At 33.1% G+C, this 23858-nt stretch overlaps 1 protein-coding gene across 1 annotated transcript; it reads right to left on the bottom strand.

Annotated features, from left to right (window-relative positions):
- Window positions 1–4940: 4940 nt before the first annotated feature.
- On the bottom strand, window positions 4941–8722 carry LOC109338930. Its single transcript, XM_019576283.1, has 3 exons — window positions 7678–8722; window positions 7209–7365; window positions 4941–6972 (listed from the first exon to the last, which is right to left on the bottom strand). Exons 1-3 carry the CDS (start codon window positions 8720–8722, stop codon window positions 4941–4943), a joined length of 3234 nt encoding a protein of 1077 aa, XP_019431828.1.
- Between the last annotated feature and the right edge of the window lie 15136 nt (window positions 8723–23858).

Raw genomic sequence — 23858 nt, forward strand, 5'->3', positions numbered from 1 at the left:
TCAAAATAGTTCAATTCTAATAATATTATCAAAACAATGTTAACATTTTTTGACGAAATATAACTAAGGCAAAGAATTTACCTTAAATAATACTTAACTACAACCAAAAAGTTATTATTTGATTACTTATCTAGTAAGTATTTAGTATAAAAAATGTCTTTTACTTACTTATACTAAACTCAAGTGGATCAACCATCAAAAAATAAGAAGAATGAATAAAACATCTCCAGAAATTCAATAATAGATTTTTCTAAACTAACATTATTAAAACTAACGTGTCGATCGGTGCCGATCGACCCGAATTCATATTTTTCTAATATATATTATATCAGCTTCATGTTATATTATTTAAGAAAAACAATTTAAATATAAAAAATGCAATATATAAACTCAGTAGAGAATAAAAATATAAATAAGAGAGTGTATAAAAGATTAAAGATATATTAATACGAGGAAGTAATAGTGTGCAAGTTTATATTAGTGAGTAACGAGGAATGTATAGATATAGATATAGATAGATTATATAATTTTTTATAAACATGAAATTAGAAGTTATAAAAGTTAAAATAGAGAAACATAAAATATTGCATGGATAGTTATTTTATGTTTATTAGTATTAATATAGATAATTATAAATTAAAAGTTGTAAAAGATAAAAAAGGGAAATGTAAAATACTTCATAAGTAGTTATTCTATTTTTTCCTTTTTATATTTTTTCCCTTTATATATAGTATAGATAAATAAAAATCAAGTATTATCTCTTAATCATAATATAGGTTGATACTACATATATAATATATAAATATATACTTCCAAGTAAGAGGAAAACATAGGTTTGAAAACATGGGTAAAACTGGAAAGTTATTATTTTTAATTGTGGGAATGAAACATTCTAAAGCTATTCGATTGGAATAAAAAAGCAAAATATGATAATATATTTTTTTAAGGAAAATTTCATACCTGAGAATATTTTTATACAACTTAAAATAAACATATCTAGATATTATTCCTAACCATTATTTAGAATAATATTTTTTATAAATTGAATAAACAACTCATTATAGTGTATAAATATTATATCTACCAATAAAATATAGTAAATATGGTTTAAGCATCAAATGGAAAATGCATTAAGGCCTATAGTTATTCTCCATTTAGTTGCCATTGTTAACATTTCTAGTATGGATGTTAATGAATATTATTTTTAAGAACTATTTCTTATCCAATTCCATTTATCCCATTGACCATTTTAACACTCACATAGGTATGGTGAAATATAGAAAATGGTGGAAACTCTGGAGTTCATCTGGTTAGCTACAATTTGGGTAATTTGGTTATTTAGGAATGCTAATATTTTTAATTCAGTAAACCCTTCTCTTCAACAAATCATTGATTCGACAAGGGTTAAATCATAGCTTTGGATCAATAGACATAGGGGAAAAGATTCAACTAATTACTCCTATTGGACAACTAATCCCTTAGTTTGTGTTAATATCCTCTTGTAATTTGTCTTTTTGTTGCTCTAATCTTTGTTTTCATTCTTTTGTAATCTTTTTTTAATTTAATAAAATTATTTTTGCTGATAAATAAATAAATTCGAAGACATCAACAAAAGTACAAAAATGCGTTCTTTTTGTGCGATTTAAAACATAAGCTATTTTAAAAAGAAATAAAGCTTGAATTGAATTTTGAACATATGTTTGGTAGGCTTCTCAAAAAATAAATTCTAATTTTTGTATAGAGTATAGAGAAATTGTATGCTTCATACCAAAACTATATAGCATAAAAATATCGATGTATACGTATATTAATAGCATAATAATAAGAGATTTTGAAAACCATTACCACTTCACCTTATTGTGATACCCAATGTGGTTTTCTTAGTAATAGTATACGCGTTAGAAATTTATAATTTTTAATTAATGTGTATCATATATTTAATATAATTATATTAGCTATTCATTTTTCATTATAAAATAAGTGAATAAATTTATGACAACAAACTTCTGAAACCGATAAAGAATATGTGCTAAATGAGTGGATACTCAAACAGTTAGCCTAGATTTGATAATGAGAACCTTATAAGTTAATGCACAGGGAATGGTTATGGTCCCGAATACACCAAATCACAAATAATTTTCACTTCTTCACATTGGAGAGAAAACGAAGGTCCCAAAATAAATTTAGGATTTGATTGAGAAAGACCACCATACCAAAACTCTATCAAAAAGATATATCAAAGAAGTATATCATAGAACAAGAACTCATGTATGACATTGCATCCTTATTTTATATTATTACGAGAATCATTAAATTCAAGATCCTAAGATGGTATTTCACCGATCATAAGGAATTTCTTACAATATGCCCTTTCCCTTAATCACAATTACAAACACATATTCCTATTTTAAGACAAATGCAAACTCCCTTTCCTCCTTTGGACTTGCAAGGTCCTACACAGTCTTTGTCAATTTTGCATTGGGATTCTTGAGCTTGTACAGTCAAACCTGAAAGTTAAACATATTCTTTAAGGAAAATATAGTTTTCAAAATTCAATCTAACTATCATCATTGAGCATAAGTTTCACAAATCTATTTGACTCAACAAATGAAAACAATAACTTATAATATATAAACTAATAATTTTAAGAATATACTTGTTCTCTTTATTGTCTGCATTATTCATGATTACAATGTATGCTTTTTGTGGTATGAATAAATCATTGCATTGTAACGAAGGAAGATAATAGAAGAAGAAGGGAGGAGGGTTACCATATGCAATCAAAAACAAGAATACAAAGAGAGCCACTTGAAATGATGATTTCTTCATACTTTTCCACTCTTGAATTATGATAATATGGTTGCAAATAGTTTTTCTTTTCTACGAGTGATTTTTCCTTGTAATGTCATTGGATAGGTATGCTCCAAATTTATAAGGACACATAGCTTGGATTATTTGATTAAAATAATATAAATTTATAAATAATTAATAACTTACTTAAAAAAAATAATGTGATATTCTTAAAAAAATATAAGTCAAAGACAAATTAACATGTTTGATTATGTAGTGATTTTAACGAGTATTTTCAATTGCTATGATGACCTTATTTCAAGGTCCAGACTCGAAGTAATGATAGACATTTCTACCATCTTTCAAACTCAAAATGTGGGCAAACTCAAAATGTGTTGGTTTATTGTAATAGCAATATGTCCAACTCAAGTATCAATTAAAATAAGAAGAAATATTGGTGGTGAACTAGTTGTAACGCCTCGAAAAACACTTCTAAAAAACATTGCGGAAAAATGGGTAAATTTTTTTTTTGAAATGGGGATTTATAAAATTGTTTCCTTTTTAAAACCTTCCTTTTCCGGGACATCACTTTAAGTAACTCAAATGCGGAAAATCAACTTATCGTTATCATTGTTAATAATTATTAAGAAAATATTTTTATAGTTATTAAAAAATAATTTGTTTCTAATAACACTAAATTATTAGAAAATATATGAAATTGGTTGTAAACAAAATTTTACAATTATAATAGAAAGGAAGAGATAACACATAAATAGACCGTGATAGTCAAATTCAAAAAATTATTTTTTATTTAAAAACATTTAGAAATAATTATTTAAGTAAATTAGAATTAATAGCAAACATGTACAATTTGCCATAGATCAACTTTCCCCTTTGTGTAGAAAACAAAACAAAACACGAGCTACTCAACTTCAATTAAAAAATTAATTTTTAGATAAATATGTAGAACTAGTTTATAATTATAATTTCATATAAATTTTACTAATTATTTATATTAAATAATAAATAAATTCTAAATTTTATTATTGAGAAAAAAGTATTATTACCTTTTTCTTACAAAAAGTTACTTAATTAAAGATAACAGAAATGGAAAAAGAAAAAAGTAATGGAAAATGTTTATTATTAAAAATAAAAACACTATTTGTTATTGATGATTTATCATTAATCAATCATTATGAAAAGTATATTTTATTATTAATCACTCTTTATTAATAAATATTCATTAATTTGATAATTCATTATTAATTACTATTGCTTAAATATGTTAAGATTAATTATTTATTATAAGGTGATTTTAATTTTAATTTCCTACTATTAATATATTTTCTCAATCATTAGTGATTAATAAGAGAGGTTAGGAGAAAAGAAATAATATATGTCAAGACTAACGTTTTTTGAAAATATAAAAAAAATCAAAAACTTTCAAATACGAAATATGGTTTAATCATCAAATGGAGAATGATATTTTTTTACAACTTAAAATAAACATATCTAGATTTTATTCCTAACCATTATTTCCAATAATATTTTTTATAAACTGAATAAACACGTCAAATAGGAAATATGGTTTAATCATCAAATGGAAAATGATATTTTTTTACAACTTAAAATAAACTTATCATTATTTAGAAATATTATACTCTGCGAATAAAATATAGTAAATATGGTTTAATCATCAAATGGAAAATGCATTAAGGCCTATAGTTATTCTCCATTTAGTAGCCATTGTTAACATTTCTAGTATGGATATTAAAGAATATTATTTTTAAGAACTATTTCTTATCCAACCCCATTTATTCCATTGACCATTTTAACACTCGTATAGGCATGGTGAAAGATAGAAAATGGTGGAAACTTTGGAGTTCATCTGGTTACTACAAGTTGAGCAATTTGGTTAGCTAGGTATGACAATATTTTTAATTCGGTAACCTTTCTCTTCAACAAATCATTGATTCGGCAAGGGTCATATCATGACTTTGGACCAATGGACATAAGGGAAATATTCAATTAATTACTCAAATTGGATAGCTAATCCCTTAGCTTGTTTTTATATCTTGTTGGTCCTTTTTTTTAAGGCAAGGGTGAAATGCTCCCACAAATAGATTAAAAAAACGGAATACAAGGAGCCATTACAAATCCCTAAACCTATAGTTAGGAAGTAACAACCTATTTCTATGAAAATCAGGCAAAATAAAAGTAGGTAGGCTAGTCCACCAGGAATCACACCGAGAGGTGACACCATAATTGGCTAACTTGTCGGCACAAATATTGCCTTCCCTATATATATGAGATATCTTGATTTGCATAGCCAACATGGTGTTCCTACACTTTAGCATAAGGTTACTTAGCTTCCAAGGAACCGCCATGCTACCCCTGAAGATCTCCACCACCCAAGAAGAGTCACACTCAAGCCACACAAGATGCCAACCTTTAGAGAAAGCAGTTTGGATAGCCAAGATTGCAGCAAGGACTTCAGCATAGAGAGAATCCTGAATATTGAAGTAGGAAGCAAAGCAACCTAAGCAACTACCAATGTTGTCTTTGAAGATAGCACATCCTCCTGTGTGACCAGGAAAGCCCTTAGCAGCCCCATCAGAATTAATTTTTACCCAACCAGGAGCAGGGAGGTTCCAGATGACCTCCAAGATTGAAGGAGCCTTATTGTAGTGGCAAGTCACATTGAAAGCCTTCAGGATTGAGAACTCGGTCATGGACGACCTAACACAAAGTTTGGAAAAGTTCCCTGTAAAGGAAGTGTCATTTCTGATTTTTGTCATTGCTTGGGCAATAGAGATTGATAAATTCTCAAATCTGACTTTGTTCCTACAATACCATATGGCAGAGATTGAATTAATAATGCTAGCCCTTATGACCATATTCACCTGAGGGCTCCACCTTTTAGAGATGTTCATCAAGCCATGAATGGAAGCATTGTCCAATCTAAAACCAAGTTGGCTGCTCAACCAGTTCCAGATATCAATAGCAAAGCTGCACTGAAAGAACAAATGGTTAGAAGTCTCTTCAGTAGTCCAACACAAATTACAAATGGATCCCAAAGCCATGCCTCTAGCTTTCAAATTCTCATCAGTTGGCAATCTGTTATTGTAAAGCCTCCATGTAAGGAAGGATTTGGAGGGAGGAATTGATATGGACCAAACCTGCTTACACCAATTGTGTTGAGGTTGGGCAGGTTTGGTGAAAAGATAGGCGTCTTTCATACTAAGAGATCCATCTGTAGAGTGTAACCAAGCCAGTTTATCATCCGTAGAGGCATTAGGAATTGGAGTATTCACAATTTGCTGACACACTGTAGGATGGAGCCTAGCCAACCAGGCAGGAATGATCCAAGATGAATCCTGCATGAAATCAACAACTCTGGCTTGAAGAACATAAGAGATAGGATCAGGAATTGCAAGGAGACCAACTATAGGGGAACCAAGCCAATTATCCAACCAATAGTTGATGCTATTTCCATTACCTAGTAACCAAATTGAATTGTCCTTGATCAGTTGCCAATGCTTCTTAATACCAGGCCAGACAGAGGACTTGGTGTAGGTGATCCTTTTGGAGTATGTCTTCCTGTAAAAGGTTGCCCATTCCTGAGAGGAGCATCTCATATCCCAAGCAAGTTTGAGAATTGCAGCTTGATTCATGGCTGAGATTGATCTTATGCCAAGACCACCCTCAATGACAGGGCAGCAAACCTTATGCCAGGCAACAGTAACAAGCTTTTTAACCTGAGTGTCCCTAGACCAGATGAAATTCCTTATGCAATTATCCATCCTTTTGAGTAAATTGACAGGCCAATTATAAACATGAAAGCTGTAGACTAACATGCTATGAATGATGGATTTAACAAGCTCAACTCTACCTATAATTGAGAGGCAAGACCCTTTCCAATTGGCCAACTTGTTAACAATTCTATCAGCAATTGGTTGCAAATGAATAGCTTTTGGCTTTCCCTTGAATAAGGGGACACCAAGATAGTTGAAGGGCAATTGACCATCACCAAAACCCAACCAATTGGTGAGGTTGGAAATTTTCCTAGCATTGGCTTGAGAGGAATAAAACTTGCACTTACTGAGATTTAAGCATTGGCCTGATACTTTAGCATAGTCAATGAACAGATCCTTAATAGCAGATAAATCCTTTTTGATCCCTCTATAGAAAATCAGGATATCATCAGCATATAGGACATGACTAGGGGTGACAATCTTTGGCCCGAAATTGAGCTAAATTGGCCACTTTCCAGCAGCTTGGTTAATCCTCTGCTGATCACGTCCTCAGCCAAACAAAATAGAAGGGGGGACAAAGGATCACCTTGCCTAACCCCTCTCTTGCAACTGAAGAAACCCACCAGATGACCATTAACAGAAATTGAAAACTTAGCAGATTACAGGATGACCTCAACCCAATTAGTGAAGGAATTAGAAAAACCAAAGGCCTTGAGAGTGTCCAATAGAAACCTCCAATCCATGGTATCAAAAGCCTTCTTGATATCCAACTTTAAAGCAAGATTACCACCAAAGGTCTTGTGGTCAAGGAGATTAATTGCTTCAGAGGCAATACAAATGCAGTCCTGGATATGTCTATCCTTGATGAAGCTCCTCTACTGGCTAGAAATAATTTTTGGAGCAATAAGAGCCAACCTGTCAGCCAAGACTTTGGTGATGATTTTGAATTGGAAGTTTGCTAAGGCAATTGGCCTAAAATCCTCAATTCTGTTAGCACTAGAGAACTTGGGAATTAGGACAATATTGTTTGAGTTAAGATTGGGAAGGATCCATCCCTGAGTGAAAAACTGGATAACAGATTGACACACATCATCACCAATGATGTCCCAAAAATCCTGGAAAAATCACCCACCAAACCCATGAGGACCAGGTGCCCCCTCACCATTCATGGCAAAAACAGCAGATCTGATCTCCTCATTCAAAGGGATTGAGGATAGCATCATGTTGTCACCATCAGAAACCAACTGAGGAATAACCTGGTTGATGAGACTACTAGGGAGAGTTTCATTCTCAGAGGCATACAAGTTGGTGAAGTAATCCAACACATGCTCTTCAATTGCATGCTGATCAAGCAGAGTTGTATCCTCCTTTCTAAGCATACACATAGACTTAGTAGAAAACCTGATTTTGGCAATCTTGTGAAAGTAGCTAGTGTTTCTATCACCACTGATCTTCCAATTCGATCTAGACTTCTCTTTCCAAAACTCCTCTTCATAATTCAAGGCCACCAACAGATCCTTTTGAGCCTGCTCCTCTTGAGCCAAAAGAAGATTAGTTTGGCCCTCAGTTGAGAGCTTCTGTTGGAGAAGCTCAAAAGAAGTTAAAGCATTCTTAACCCGTAAATGGATGTTGCCAAAGACCTCTTTATTCCAGGATTTCAAAATGGTCTTAAGACCCTTAAGCTTATTGGATAGAACATACATAGGACAACCCACTACAGCATTAGACCAGTGAGTCTCCACCACACTCCTTAGACCCTGGTGCTGAAGGCACATCTTATGGAATCTAAAATGAGAATGCAGAATGTTAGAGCCATTAGATGAGCAAAGCATCAAGGGATGATGGTCAGAAGCAGATCTAGGAAGGGTGAAGCAGGAGGTGTGTTGCCAAGCTGAGAGCCAACTGTCATTACAGATTGCTCTGTCTAGCCTCTTTTTAGTATGAGCCACCCCTCTCCTTCTATTAGACCAAGTGAACTCAGCACCTCTAGTCAGAATATGATGCAAGTTACCAAGCTCAGAGAACATCTTAAAATCATCACAAGCAAGTCTATTAGGTAGGGATGCTCCTCTGCACTCATTTGCACCCAGAACAGAGTTGAAGTCCCCTATGCAACACCAAGGACCATTATTGGCAGAGATCGGGGAAAGAATATCATACCATAAGGGCCTGCACATTAGATATTGAGTGTGAGCATAGACCCCACAAATAAAAATGGGTTGACTATCTAGAACCAAAGAGATGGAGATTTGTTGAGAGGTATTAGAAATAATGGTTGGGTTGAGGCCAACCTGACAAAGACCCTAGATATTAGGCAACAAATTACCCCTGTCATTCACAGTGAAGAGCTTAAGATTTAAACCAGACCAAAATAAGGGGTTGATCTTATTAGGGTAAAGTGAACTCTATCCAAACTTTGCTTATGTCTCAGCTTCTTCTTTTGCGATTTAGTCAACACTTTTGTATAATTCCCCTCCTCAGCTATGCTAGCATCCCCCCCCCCCATCAGTTGTGTCCTCCTCCCCTTCATCAGCCCAAAGTCTGCCTACAATTCTTGACTCCTTAGCTGCTGGAAGGTTGATCATTTGATCATGAGATTGAACTGTGAACTTCTCAGGTGGAAGAAGTTGGACATTGGTAGCATCAGGCTCCATGGAATCCTCCACTCTAGTGTCATTCGACTCCTCATCATTTGACTCATCTGAATCACCAACCTCCAAACTTTGGAGATGATACATTGGCAAATTTACATAGTTATTAAACTCCAAATTGATGGTCAGATCATTCACCTGATTTTCATTAGGTAGATGTCCCAGCTTAACAGGGTCAGGGTCCCTATGTTGGGAGATAGTGTTTCTCTTGTTGCCAATGCTTGGGGCAGGCTCATTTTCTGGATTGATCTTTGGAGCATTCCTTGCCGGATCAGATTTCTTAGGCCTTGAAGCATCAACTCCTAGATCCTTTCTGATTCTCCTACAGTTAGAGATAAGATGACCAATGGATTGACATCCTGAGCAAAACTCGAGGAGATTTTCTTACTCTATGTAAACAAAGAAGGCGAATCCTTCACGTTCTACCAGGATTTGATTTGGCAGGGAACCTTTCAGGTCTATGTCCACCAGGATCCTGGCAAAATGTCCAAATGACCTACTTGTGGTTGCTTCATCAAGAGAGATTGGGGTTCTTAACCCACCAGCGATTGAGAACAGGATCCTCGCACTCCAATACTCAAGAGGAAGCCCCAAAATCCTAACCCAACTTTGTGAATGAGACATCTTCTGAAGGTTAGGATTGAAATCTGGGGTCCACAGGGACAACCTTAAAAAACCAGGCTTCAAACTCCAAGAACCCACCGCACAAACCGTCCTCATGTCCTCAACCGAGGAGAAAGAAAAATCATAGAACCCACGACCCAAGGAGATCATGCTCCATGTTCCAATCATGGTCCATAGTCTCTGTAGCTTAGCTCTAAGCTCATTGAACTTGATCGGCGTATCCCCCTTGGATAGAATAAGCCTTCCATGGAGGTGAGTCTTAAAACGTTGGAGCCCAGCTTGGTACTCCTCCTCCGGGATCTTTATTGCTATGGCGTCACCCTTAATACATGGTTGAGGCAACTAAGAAATGGAGATGTCGCAGGTGGCCTTGAGAGCTTGTGCGAAGGATTTTTTGTTTTGCATTTCCAGGATTTTTGGAGCCGTGACTTTAGGAATGATGACCTCTGCAGAGGCAGAGTTCTCAAGATTGGCCAGGAAGGTCCAAGGAATCATTGTATTAGAATGTAAGGTGTTCATCATTGAAGATCCAAGAAAGTTGGAGATCAAACCCTAGCAGAGCTTTTTTGACACATGGCCTTCCTCCTCCACATCTTTTAATGTTTAAGGTTATGCACATAATTTCAAAAAATATTAAAGGACATAAAAATTAAATAAAGTTTAACTATAATAGTCACATTTAATTTAATGCACATTGAAAACACATGATTAAAAAGGAAATGAAGAAATATGTCGTGAAAACAAGAGTAATAAATAAAGTTATAGTTGAAAAGTAAAATATAAATATATGTTGGGTTTCCAAAACATCAAAAGATTTGGAATAACATGGAAAAATTAAAACATCAAAAGATATAGAACAAATGAAGTAACAAAAATCTTAAAATTGATAACACCAATGCAAATAAAAATAATAGGTCTATCATATTAGACTTTTTTTAATTTTTATTATAAAGAAACAAAGAGAAAGTATAAATTTCCCTATATAACATAAAAATATAGTTGTATATGTATATCAATAACATAATAATAAGGATGAAGATCTTATGTCTCTATTAGTGTTCCGAATAGTATCCGGACCAATCAAAATGTGTTATTTTATTTAGAAAAACAATTATAAAAATGTAAAGTAATGTTTTTATAATATTTAGTGATACTCCATTGAACAGGGACATGCAAACAAGATCATCTTGGGACAGAGGATCCCTGTTTTAATAATAAGAGATTTTGAAAACCATTGCCACTTCACTTTATTGTTATACCTAATGTGGTTTTCTAAGTAATGGAATGTATTAGAAATTCATAATTTCTAATTAACGTGTGCATCATATATTTAATATAATTATAAACAAGTGATCTAATTTATGACAACAGACTTCTGAAACTGACGACGAATATGAGTTTAATGAGTGGATAGTCAAACGGTTGGCCTATATGAGATAATGAGAACCTTATAAGTTAACACATAAGGAACGATTATGGTCCTCAATACACCAAATCACAAATAGTTTTCATCTCTCCACATTAGAGAGAAAACAAAGGTCCCAAAAGAAATTCAGGATTTGATTGAGGAAAACTATCATACCAAAACTCTATCAAAAAGGTATATCAAATGAGTAAATTAGAGAACATGAATTCATATATGACATTGCACCCTTATTTTATATTATTGTGAGAATCATGAGATTCAAGATCCTAAGATCGGAATTTCAGCGATGATAAGGAATTTCTAACAATATGCCATTTAGCTTAACCACAATTACAAATACATATTCCTGTTCTAAGGCAAACGCAAAGTCCCTTTCCTCCTTGGCTCTGGCAAGGTCCTACGCAGTCTTTGTCAATTTTGCATTGGGATTCTTGAGCTTGTACAGTCAAACCTGAAAGTTAAACATATTCTTTAAGGAAAATATAGTTTTCAAAATTCAATCTAACTATCATCATTGAGCATAAGTTTCACAAATCTATTTGACTCAACAAATGAAAACAATAACTTATAATATATAAACTAATAATTTTAAGAATATACTTGTTCTCTTTATTGTCTGCATTATTCATGATTACAACGTATGCTTTTTGTGGTATGAATAAATCATTGCATTGTAACGAAGGAAGATAATAGAAGAAAAAAACTGTTCTCTGTTAGGGTTTGTGAGAAGATGAGTTCCAAAATTCTCGCTCCTGGGAAACTCGGAATCTAATCCTCTTGGTTTTTCTTCTCCTTCGTGTGTGTGTGCTTCTCCACTGGTTTCTTCTTCGTGCGATTATGTCCGTGCGGCTCTGTTCAGCTTCGGTTCTCTGCTCTATTTTTGGGTTCAATGAAGCCTCTGGTCCCTGCAATTCTGTGGGGATTTCTGGATGGGCTTTCTTCTTGTTGCTCAGAACCAAAAGCAACCTTTGTTGCTGCTACTCAGAAAACGAATCCTTTGCTCAAGCGGTAACAAATTCGGCCCATGTTTCTGTTTCACAGCTTCCACAACCCTGCTTAAAAGGGGACGCCATTTCCATTAAGATCATTGAAGCCGACTATCAAGTGAGTCTTCAAAGATGCAAATCGCATCTCCATGGGAGACTGATTCTTGCTAAAGGCGACAAGCCTCTGAATTTTGTTGAGTTAAAAGAGAAATTGACATCTCTGTGGAGCAAGATCGGTAAGTGGTCAATGATTTCGTTGGGAAAAGGCTTCTACGACTTCTCATTCTCAATGCCGGAAGACATGAGAACTGTTTGTTCCATCGGTTCATGGAGCCTTAAACCAGGTATTCTCCGTATGTTCTTATGGTCACCTGATTTTAATCCTAATTTGCAAAGGTTGTCTCACGCCCAATGTTGGGTTAAAATTCATGGTTTACCCCATGAGTATTGGTGTCCTCGTATTATTTTTTTGATTGCAGAGGGAATTGGTACACCGATATCCCTGGATGAGGCTACAAGCAATCGAACCTTCGGCCATTTTGCTAGAGTATTGGTAGAACTAAATCTTAAATCTACTATTCCTAATCAAATTCTAGTCGAGATGGAAGACTTCGCTTTTTTTGTCCCAATTGAATATGAGAGTCTGCGGATTTCTGTGTTGGTTGTCATACTATCGGCCATAGTGTGGGGAATTGCAGAAGGCTGCCCAAGCAAAAATCAGAAGCTAAAGCTCCTGAAGCTCACAAAAATAGGGCTAGAAAACAACCATCAATTGAAGTGGTTCCTCAAATCCCGGTTAATAATGATTTGTTCATCAACCTGGAAATAGATTATTAGAATAACAATGATCTTCATGGTCTGGAAAGGGTGGAAATCTGCTCTGAAAGTAACTCTACCATTCATTTGGAAGAGGATCTTATTGTTCTTGCTTCGGTTCCGGCTAGTACTCATATGCAGGGAAAGTGTACTCAGCTTATTCAACAAGTTACTCCTGTGTAGATTATGAATGATCATGACAATCTGGTGGTTGCTAAGGATTTGAGGTTAGTTGGTAGGCTCTAGGCTGATGACTCTCTGGATGAAAAATTGGAAGAGGAAAGTTTCACTAATGTGCTTAGTAAATCCCAAAAGAAGAGGTTAAAGAAGAAGAACAACATTGAAAAGTCTTACAATAACCGTAAGGGTGGCCTTTCCTATAATGTTCAATGAAGGTCCTCTATTGGAATTGTAGAGGATTTGGTAGCCTAAAGACTAGGCTGGTGCTTCATAATTTTTGTGTCACCCACAAGCCGGACCTAGTGTTTATTTCTGAACCTATAGTTAGCTCTACTTTTGGAATTCTCTAAACCTTGATCTTTTTGTTGTTAATAACAGAGGAGATGCTCTTCCTAATATGTGGGGTCTTTGTTCCAGTGGTGTGGTTCCCAATGTGCTTTTGAGCACTTCTCAGTTTCTAGCTATTTCTGTTACTCTTGATAATAAGGTGGTTAATGTGTGTGCGGTTTATGCTCATACCAGCTATATTCAAAGAAGAATTTTGTGGTCTGATGCCCTGGATGTTATATCTGCTTTTCATGGTCCTTGGTGTTTTATTGGTGACTTCAATGCAGTGGTTGGTGCTAATGAATGTAGAAGCTCTAGAGTTCCGTCCAGAATCCCATCCGAAGAGTTCAAAGTTTTTATTGAGAATGCTAATCTCCTTCATTTACCTACAAGAGGGGCCCCTTTCACCTGGTCTAATAGGAGAACAGGGCCTGCTCTCACTGAGAAGCGGTTGGATAGATCTCTTTGCAATGAATCTTGGCTGAATCTTTGGTCTCAGGTTTTCTGCCAGACTTTGCCCAGAAGCTCTTCTGATCATCATCCGCTTTTATTTTCTGCTAATCCTGGTTCTCCTCCTCCCTTCACTCCTTTTAAATTTCAAAAAATGTGGCTTCTTCATCTTGATTGCAGGAGAGTCATTTCTGAAGCCTGGAGGGCGAAATTTTCTGGCTGCCCCATGTACATTCTTTCTCAGAAACTGAAACTTCTGAAAAAAGATCTTAGAACTTGGAACAGGAGAGTTTTTGGTAATATTCATCATACAGTTAATAATGTTTTGTCTAATGTAGATCTCATCCAAAACTACATTACGGATATTGGCCCTAATCCTGAGTTGCTGGAGCACGAGGACCAAGCTTAGAAGGCCTTATCCCATGCTTTAGGGATGGAGGAGGTCTTTTGGAAGGAAAAATCTAGGCTCAATTGGCACATCCATGGCGATAGAAATACTAAGTTTTTTCACAGGGTCACGAAAATCAGACAAGCTACTAAAGCTATGTCTATCTTGATGGACGGGGAAAAGATTTTATGTAATCAGGATGATATAGCTAATCATGTCCTAAATTACTACACTGATCTTTTTGGCTCTACCAATAACATTGCTCCTAATGATTTGATTCAGTCTGTGATTCCTTCTCTTATCTCTGATGATGAGAATTTGATGCTCACCTCTGTTCCATCTCATCAAGAAATAAAGGATGTTGTTTTTGGTTTAAATGGTGATGGTGCCCCTGGTCCGGACGGTTTTGGTGGTTGTTTCTATCAGGCTTTCTGGGATATAGTGGGTAATGATGTTTATTGCTCCGTGACCCAGTTCTTCACCCAGGGTTGGATTCTTCCTAACATGAACTCTAATTCGGTTATTCTGATTCCCAAAAACAACAATGCAGTCAAAATTGATGATTACAGACCTATTGCTATTGCCAACTTCCAATTCAAGATTATCACCAAGGTTCTTGCTGATAGGTTGTCTATTATTGCTCCTAAAATTATCTATCCTCAACAAAGGGGTTTCATCAGGGATAGGAAGATTCAGGAATGCATCTGTCTTGCTTCTGAAGTAATAAACCTTCTTGATCATAAAACTTTTGGGGGTAATATGGCAATAAAGCTTGATATCAAAAAGGCTTTTGATACAATTGACTGGGATTTCATCACTTCCACTTTGATTGCGTTTGGCTTTAGCATGCAATTTACCAAACTGATCAAGGTAATTCTAAGTTCTGCTAGACTTTCTTTCTGTGTGAATGGTCATATGGTCTGGTTCACAAATTGTAGTCGAGGGGTTAGGCAGGGGGATCCTCTCTCTCCCCTGCTTTTCTGTATTGCTGGGGATGTTTTCAGCAGGGGTATCATGAAATTGGTGAATGACAGAAAGCTGAGTCCTATCTCTGGTCCTAATATGCTTCAGACTACCAGTCATGTTTTACATGCAGATGACATTATGATCTTCTGTAAACGCACAAAGAGTAATTTACTGGCTCTAAAATCTCTGATTCAGGACTATTCTTCGGCTTCAGGTCAGCATATTAGCGCTGATAAGTGCAAATTCTACATCAAACATGCTCCGACTAGGAAAGTGTCCAACATTTCCAATTACTTGGGTTTTCAACAGGGATCTCTACCATTCAACTACCTAGGGGTGCCTCTTTTCACTAGTAAACCTAAAAAGTGCCACCTTCAACGTATTGCTGATAAAATTCTTCTCAAACTATCTTCTTGGAAGGGTTCTCTTCTATCTATTATGGGTAGGGTTGAGTTGGTCAGATCTATTTGTCAAAGCATGTTGGTTTACATTTTTCATGTCTACAAATGGCCATCTCAGTTATTAAATTGGGTGGACTCTAAGATGAGAAACTTCATTTGGTCAGGTAACACAAAGGTTCGGAAAATTGTTACTGTTGCGTGGAACCAAGTTTGCTCCTCTACTTCCTTTGGTGGGCTCGGTCTTAAGTCTATTAAGCTTATGAATAAGTTGGCCTTATTAAAGTTGGCTTGGGATATGTTATCTTCTCAGAAAGAGTGGGCTTCTTTCTACAGAGAGAGATTTGGTTGTAACAGAAATGTCCCTCATAGGTACCACAAGTCCTCTATTTGGCCTGGTATTAAGGACAACTGGTCTATGGTGGACATGAACTCTCGGTGGCTGGTTGGCGATGGTAGGAACATTAACTTCTAGACTGATAACTGGTTGGGTGAGACTCTGATCGATGCTCTTCATATCCCTTCTCATCTGCATGCCTATCTGAAGGCTAAAGTTGTTGATTTCATCTCTGGTTTCAATTGGGTAGTGATCTTAAAAAAAATATAAGTCAAAGACAAATTATCATGTTTGATTATGTAGTGATTTTAACGATTATTTTCAATTGCTATGAGAATCTTATTTCTAGGTCCAGATTGGAAGTGATGATAGACATTTCCACCATCTTTCAAAAATGGAGTCATCATAATAATTGTCCAGATATAATTGAGAAAACTTTCTTTTGCTCAATCTCAAAATGTGTTGGTTTATTGTAATAGTAATATCTTACAGAAAGTTATTTAATTAAATATAAAAGAAATGAAAAAAATAAAAAGAATAATGGAAATTGTTTATTATTAAAAATAAAAACACTATTTATTATTGAAGATTTATCATTAATGATTCATTATGAAAAATATTTTTTTATTAATCACTCTTTATTAAAAAAATATTCATTAACTTGGTAATTCATTATTAATTATTATTGCTAAAATATGTTAAGATTAATTATTTACTATAAGATGATTTTAATTTTTATTGTCTACTATTAATATATTTTCGTAATAATTAGTGATTAAGAAGAGAGATTAGGAGAAAAGTAACAATATATGTCGGGACTAACTTTTTTCGAAAATATAAAAAAACAAAAAATTTCAAATAGAACAAACATTTATGATTTTATATTATCAAAATAATAATTTTTATGTATATATAAGTATTGTAGTAGTTTTTGAGATTTTATAGAGTCCACAAATATTTCTTTATCCCAAAGTATTATTATGGTAATTTTCAAATTTAAATAAAATACTTTTACACTACAAGAGATTATTTATGATTATTCCATGAGAAAAGAATTTTATTAGAAAAGACTATAATAATGAGTACTTAATGATAAAATTTTACTAATAAATAATGTTTTTAGTTTAAATATTAAACAATTAATAATAAAGCATACAATAAATAATTATTTTCCAGTAATAATTAGTTCATATTGCATTGCTTCTTCTTTGCAGACCAATACATTATGAGATTGAGTAAGAAAGTTTTCTATATTCTATCGACACAAATATAGTGATGACTCCATTTATGGAAGATGGTGAAAACATTTATCACGTTCAAATAGGGTCCAAATCTAAAAATAGGGTCAAAATACTCATTGAAATCATAACATAGATGAATTGACTTAAATTTGAAAAAACAAAATATCACATTTTAATTATTATTAGTGAGTTATTAATTATTTGTAACTTATTTCTTAGTCCAACCTATTTGTTACTATAAATTTAGAATCAGTTCAAGTAAAATTCTCCCCCATTTATTTCTTTACATTATACAATATTATATATATATATATATATAATCCGTAAATAGGTTTCATAAAATGGAGTACAGTTACATAATACTTTAAATTGTTCCTGATAATATGTATAGAAAAAATTATATATTTATCATAATTTATTATAATTTCTCGCACAAAATATTTATTGAGGTGGGGCTATCAATACTTGAAATCAGTGTTTTAAAAATCAGTTTGTGCCAGCCGGTTCAACCAGTAAACTAGTCTCAATACAAGTTGCAATTATACCAGTAAAAAATGATCGAAACCGGTCATATCGACCAGTTTTCATTGAACAGTACTGGTCATACTGACTTATTTCTATTTAAAATTAATTTTTTAATGAAAATAAAAAATTTATTTGTTTTTTATTGATATTTCAACATTAATGTTAATATATTATATATGTATATCTAACTCCACCGATATGTGTTATAATTAATGAACCATCAGTTGAACTGTTATACCACCGTGTCATATCTTGACTGGTACAATATTAATAACACTGGTTGAAATTGTATATCTAAGTTACTTACAAAAAAATATTTTTTTTGTTTATTTATAGGTCGTGTTAATAGCAGAAAAATGTACATACACTTATATTGTAAGAGTTTTTTATATTGTTAGCACATAATCCACTAATTATATTCAATTATTATTAACTATTAAATATAAGTAACACGTGTATGATTGAGATAAATAATATAGAGATTGTGTATAAAACTTAGTCCTTAGGGGTGTTTTTTCATAGTATAAATTTACAATCATGGGAAGGAATATTATTCCTTGGGATATTAAAATGTCTATTTGGTTGACCCTTATATATTTTGAGAATCTGCATTTATATTTATGGGAATAACTTGAAATCATACTTATTTATCAACTATAATATTTTATGTTAAATATTTATAATCTATATTTGATTTATTCGATTTATGTAATGTTCAATTTAGAAAATTGAACATTCATGTTCTACATTCAAAACTGATAGTTATAATGTAAAAAGAAATAATTAACCAAATAATATGGAACATATATTGGTTGGAGATGAACATTGGTTATATATGGTTTTTTTTGGTAAAAATTAGAAAATAGTGAGGGCAAAATAGAGAGAACGACAAATTACACCATGGTGGGTGGTTATTTTGGGTTTTCCCTTTATAAGTAGTATAGATATTTATATAATTGAGAAAGCGGTATTAACATTTTTTATGTGATATAAGTATGACAATGAATTTACGTTAAATAATACTTAAATACAACTACAAATCCAAAAACTACAATTTGATTACTTATCTAGTAAGTATATGTATATAGTATAGAAAATGTCTTTTAGTTACTTATACTAACGTAAAGTGGATGAGGGATCAAAAGATTAGAAGAATGAATAAAATATCTCTAAAAATTCAAGAATAAAATTGACAAAACAAATAACAAAATTACATTAAATAAAAATCAAGTATTATCTCTTCTTCATAACGGTTGATACTACATTTATAATATATAAATCCAAATAAGAAAAAAACTTGGGATTGAAACATGGATAAAATTGGAAAGTTACAACTTTTAGTTGTGGGAATGAAACATTATCAAGCTATTTGATGGGAATAAAAAAGTATTAAAATATAATTATATATTTTCTTTAGGAAAATTCGATACGAGAGTGCTCTATCTAGAATAAGAAGAGAGACCTCTTATTCGGGCTCTTACACTTCTTCAGCAGATTATCAAGCTATTTGATGGGAATAAAAAAGTATTAAAATATAATTATATATTTTCTTTAGGAAAATTCGATACGAGACAGTGCTCTATCTAGAATAAGAAGAGAGACCTCTTATTCGGGCTCTTACACTTCTTCAGCAATGGCATCAGGAAGTCTTCATGAGCTTCAAACTTTAAAATTCTTCAATGTCACTCTCAAGCTAAGTAAAGCTCCTAACTACATTGAAGTCATATGGAAGTCTCCTCAATGGAATTGGACAAAAGCGAACACTGATGGTGCTGTTCATGGGAATCCTGGTCCAGCAGGTGGAGGTGGAATTTTTCGTGATCATAATGCTGATTTCATATATGCATTTGCAAACTTTCTTCATGTGCAGAATGCAATCCATGCTGAGCTGCATTCAGCATTGCAAGCAGTGGACATAGCTTTTAAAAAGGGTTGGCACAACCTTTGGCTTGAGAGTGACTCCATGTTGGTTCTGGAAATTTTTAGTGGGAATTCTAATGCCCCTTGGAAGCTTTATAATGATTGGCAAATTTGTAAATCTCAGATTGCTCAAATGAGTTTCAAAATCTCCCACATTTATAGAGAAGGCAATGCTTGTGCCGACAAACTTGCTTCTTATGGCATTTCCTCTCAAACTAATTCTATTTGGTACTCTACTCCTCCCTTCATAATTGAGGATTTTGCTAGGAATAGGCATGATCTCCCGAACTATAGATTTCGGAACTTGTAACATGCTTATTGCCTTTGTTTGTATCTCCTTTCATCTATATATTTCGGTGCTATTGCACCTTGCTTAAAAAAAAGAGAGAGAGAATATATTTTTATGACTTAGAATAAATACGTCTACATATTATTCTTAACCATTATTTCAAAGAATTTTTTAAGAAGTGAATAAACGCCTCATTATCTATGTTATATATAAAGTCAAAACACGATCTATATATCACATTGGTACAATTTTCTATTTTGCCATTGGTATTATTTAATTTCTACAAAAAGTATACAATCATATGTAATCATCACCAATACATTAATCACTTCTCTCACCTTAAATTGAACATTATAATAAAGACAAAACGTTATAAAATAAAGTACAACCAACACATAAGTACTTTCTAATTCTCTAAAATGAAATATATAAAGATTGAATACTTAGTACTAGAGATCGTCCATGCTCGCAAATGTCCGCAACAATTTAAGCTAGCGCGGGCATGTCCATATTAGCTTAATGGATAAAATGGTATGACCTACTCGTTTTAAAACGGACTAACGGGCATGCGGGCAGCCCAAAGGCATTAATGATTAATTAAAAATAAAAAATTAATATAATAAAATTATAAGAAGAACTAATAAAAAATTCAATAATGAATCTTTATTAATAAATAATGTTTTTAATTTTAATAATCAACAATTAATAATAAACAAATTAATAAGTAAAAAATCTTTATATAGTAATGATTAGCTCATAATCCATGTTGTTTCTTTTCTTTTAATCAATCAACACCTGAGTTCCATAAATCACATTTGCAGACCTACACTTTTTGAGATTGGGCCAAAAGAAACTTTTTTTATAATTTTCAACAAAAACGTAGTGATTACTCTATTTTTGGAAGATGAAAGATAACGTCCATCTTCATTTGTAGCTAGTGCCTAGAAATAAGGTTGTGATAGGAACGAAAAATACTCATTAAGTTAAACATTAATAACCAAAACATACTACTTTATCTTTATTATTACTTGTTGAGTCATATTTTTTAAAAAGAATATTTTTATTATTATAAATATGGTATTAGTTATTTCATATCTTCTTTATAAATTTATATTATTTTGACCAAATAGTCAATGTAACGCCCCGAAAAATACTTCTCAAAAACATTGCGGAAAAATGGGTACAAAATTTTTTTTTGAATAAAGAGATTGTATAAAATTGTTTCCTTTTTAAAAACCTTCATTTTCCGGGACATCACTTTAAGTAAAAAATCAACTTATCGTTATCGAATGATAACTTAACCTGATTCACAATTTCCTGAATAACACAATGCATATAATCAGTTAAGTCATCTTTAGTTCATACAAACTAAGTCAAGAAAGGCGGAAACTACATCGCCACTAACAAGAAAATTATAATTTTTAATTAAGGTGTGTATCATATATTTAATATAATTATATTGGCTATTCATTTTTTTATAAAACAAGTGATCTAATTTATGACAATAAACTTCTGAAACTGATGACGAATATGGGTTTATTGAGTGGATAGTCAAACAGTTGGCCTATATGAGATAATGAGAACCTTATAAGTTAACGCATAAGGAACGATTATGGTCCTCAATACACCAAATCACAAATAGTTTTCATCTCTCCACATTAGAGAGAAAACGAAGGTCCCAAAAGAAATTCAGGATTTGATTGAGGAAAACCATCATACCAAAACGCTATCAAAAAGGTCTATCAAATGAGTAAATTAGAGAACCTGAATTCATGTATGATATTGCACACTTATTTTATATTATTGTGAGAATCATGAGATTCAATATCCTAAAATCGATATTTCACCGATGATAAGGAATTTCTAACAATATGCCCTTTAGCTTAACCACAATTACAAATACATATTCCTGTTTTAAGACAAACGCAAAGTCCCTTTCCTCCTTGGCTCTTGCAAGGTCCTACACAGTCTTTGTCAATTTTGCATTGGGATACTTGAGCTTGTACAGTCAAACCTGAAAGTTAAACATATTCTTTAAGGACAACATAGTTTTCAAAATTCAATTTAACTATCATCATTGAGCATAAGTTTCACAAATCTATTTGACTCAACAAATGAAAACAATAACTTATAATATATAAACTAATAATTTTAAGAATATACTTATTCTCTTTATTGTCTGCATTATTCATGATTGCAACGTATGCATTTTTGTGGTATGAATAAATCATTGCATTGTAACGAAGGAAGATAATAGAAGAAGAAGGGAGGAGGGTTACCATATGCAATCAAAAACAAGAATACAAAGAGAGCCACTTGAAATGATGATTTCTTCATACTTTTCCACTCTTAAATTATGATAATGTGGTTGTAAATAGTTTTTCTTTTCTACAAGTGATTTTTCCTTGTAATGTGATTGGATAGGTATGCTCTAAATTTATAGGGACACATACCTTGGACTATTTGGTTAAAATAATATAAATTTATAAATAATTAATAACTTACTTAAAATAAAATAAAAAATGTGATATTCTTAAAAAAATATAAGTCAAAGACAAATTAACATGTTTGGTTATGTGGTGATTTTAATGAGTATTTTCAATCGCTATGAGAACCTTATTTCTAGGTCCAGACTGAAAGTGATAATAAACGTTTCTACCGTCTTTTAAAAATGGAGTCATCACTATGTTTGTCTAGATATAATGGAGAAAACTTTCTTTTGCTCAATCTCAAAATGTGCTGGTTTATTGTAATAGTAATATCTTACAAAAATTTATTTAATTAAATATAAAAGAAATGAAAAAAGAAAAAGAATAATGGAAATTGTTTATTATTAAAAATAAGAACACTATTTATTATTGAAGATTTATCAATAATTTTTTTTTTATGCAAAGGTGCAATCACCCAAAAATATTAGCAAGAAAACAGGACATACAAAGAGAGTTAGTCATTCTTGAACCTATAGCTAGGCAAAGAAAGAGCATTCCTATTACATTCATTAACAATGAAATGAGGAATTGTTGACCAAATAAGATTAGTTCTAGAGTGTAATCCATGATTAGCCAAATGATCAGCACATTGATTTCCTTCCCTATAAATATGAGATATACGAAAATTGAAGGAGAGGATGTTCTTCTTGCACTTCAACCACAAAGGAAGCAGCTGCCAAGGAGGAAGAGTAGTTCCATTGAAGATGTCAATGACCAAAGTTGAATCACACTCCAGCCAAAAATTGCACCATTCACGGTTTGCAGCAATCTCAACAGCATGCATTGCACCATGCAACTCAGCAAAAAGAGCAGATTGAATGCTAGTGTAGTTTGAAAAAGCTAGCATGTAAGAACCATTGTGATCTCTAAATAAGCCACCCGATCTAGAGTGCCCAGGACTACCATGAGCAGCCCCATCAGTGTTTGCTTTCACCCAACCAACTCGAGGAGTCCTCCAGATAACCTCAATTATGACTGGAGCTCTGTTTAAGTTCAAGGCAATGCCAAGACTTCTCAGAATAATTAAGTCCTGGACCGAGTGAGCAGAAGCAGAGGCTTTAGCAGAGGCCCTTGAGAGAGAAGTGTCCCTCTTGATTGCATTAATAGCCAAATGAAGAGGAGTAGAGTGATTTTCGAAAAAAATTTGGTTCCTGCAGAACCATATTTTAGATATCGTGTGCACCAAACAAGCAATCAGAACCTGAACCATTTGCTTATTTGAGTGGTTGGAGCAACTTCTCAGAAGGCTTATGACCGAGGAGGTGTCCAAAGAGATGGAGAAGAAGTTAGAGAACCAAGA

The sequence above is a fragment of the Lupinus angustifolius genome, unplaced genomic scaffold (genome assembly GCF_001865875.1).
Source record: "Lupinus angustifolius cultivar Tanjil unplaced genomic scaffold, LupAngTanjil_v1.0 Scaffold_49_26, whole genome shotgun sequence".
In the NCBI taxonomy this organism is placed as follows: domain Eukaryota; kingdom Viridiplantae; phylum Streptophyta; class Magnoliopsida; order Fabales; family Fabaceae; genus Lupinus; species Lupinus angustifolius.

Bases quoted from the DNA above. Each gene is read 5' to 3' on its own strand.
- LOC109338930 (XM_019576283.1), bottom strand. From the start codon at position 8,722: ATGTGCAGGCCCTTATGGTATGATATTCTTTCCCCGATCTCTGCCAAT. The intron at 7,366-7,677 runs GTGGGTGATTTT...TTGCCTCTGAAG, and splicing joins ACCTGGTCCTCATGGGTTTG to CAATTAATCTCCTTGACCAC. The intron at 6,973-7,208 runs GTAATCTGCTAA...GATTTTCTATAG, and splicing joins AATTGGGTTGAGGTCATCCT to AGGGATCAAAAAGGATTTAT.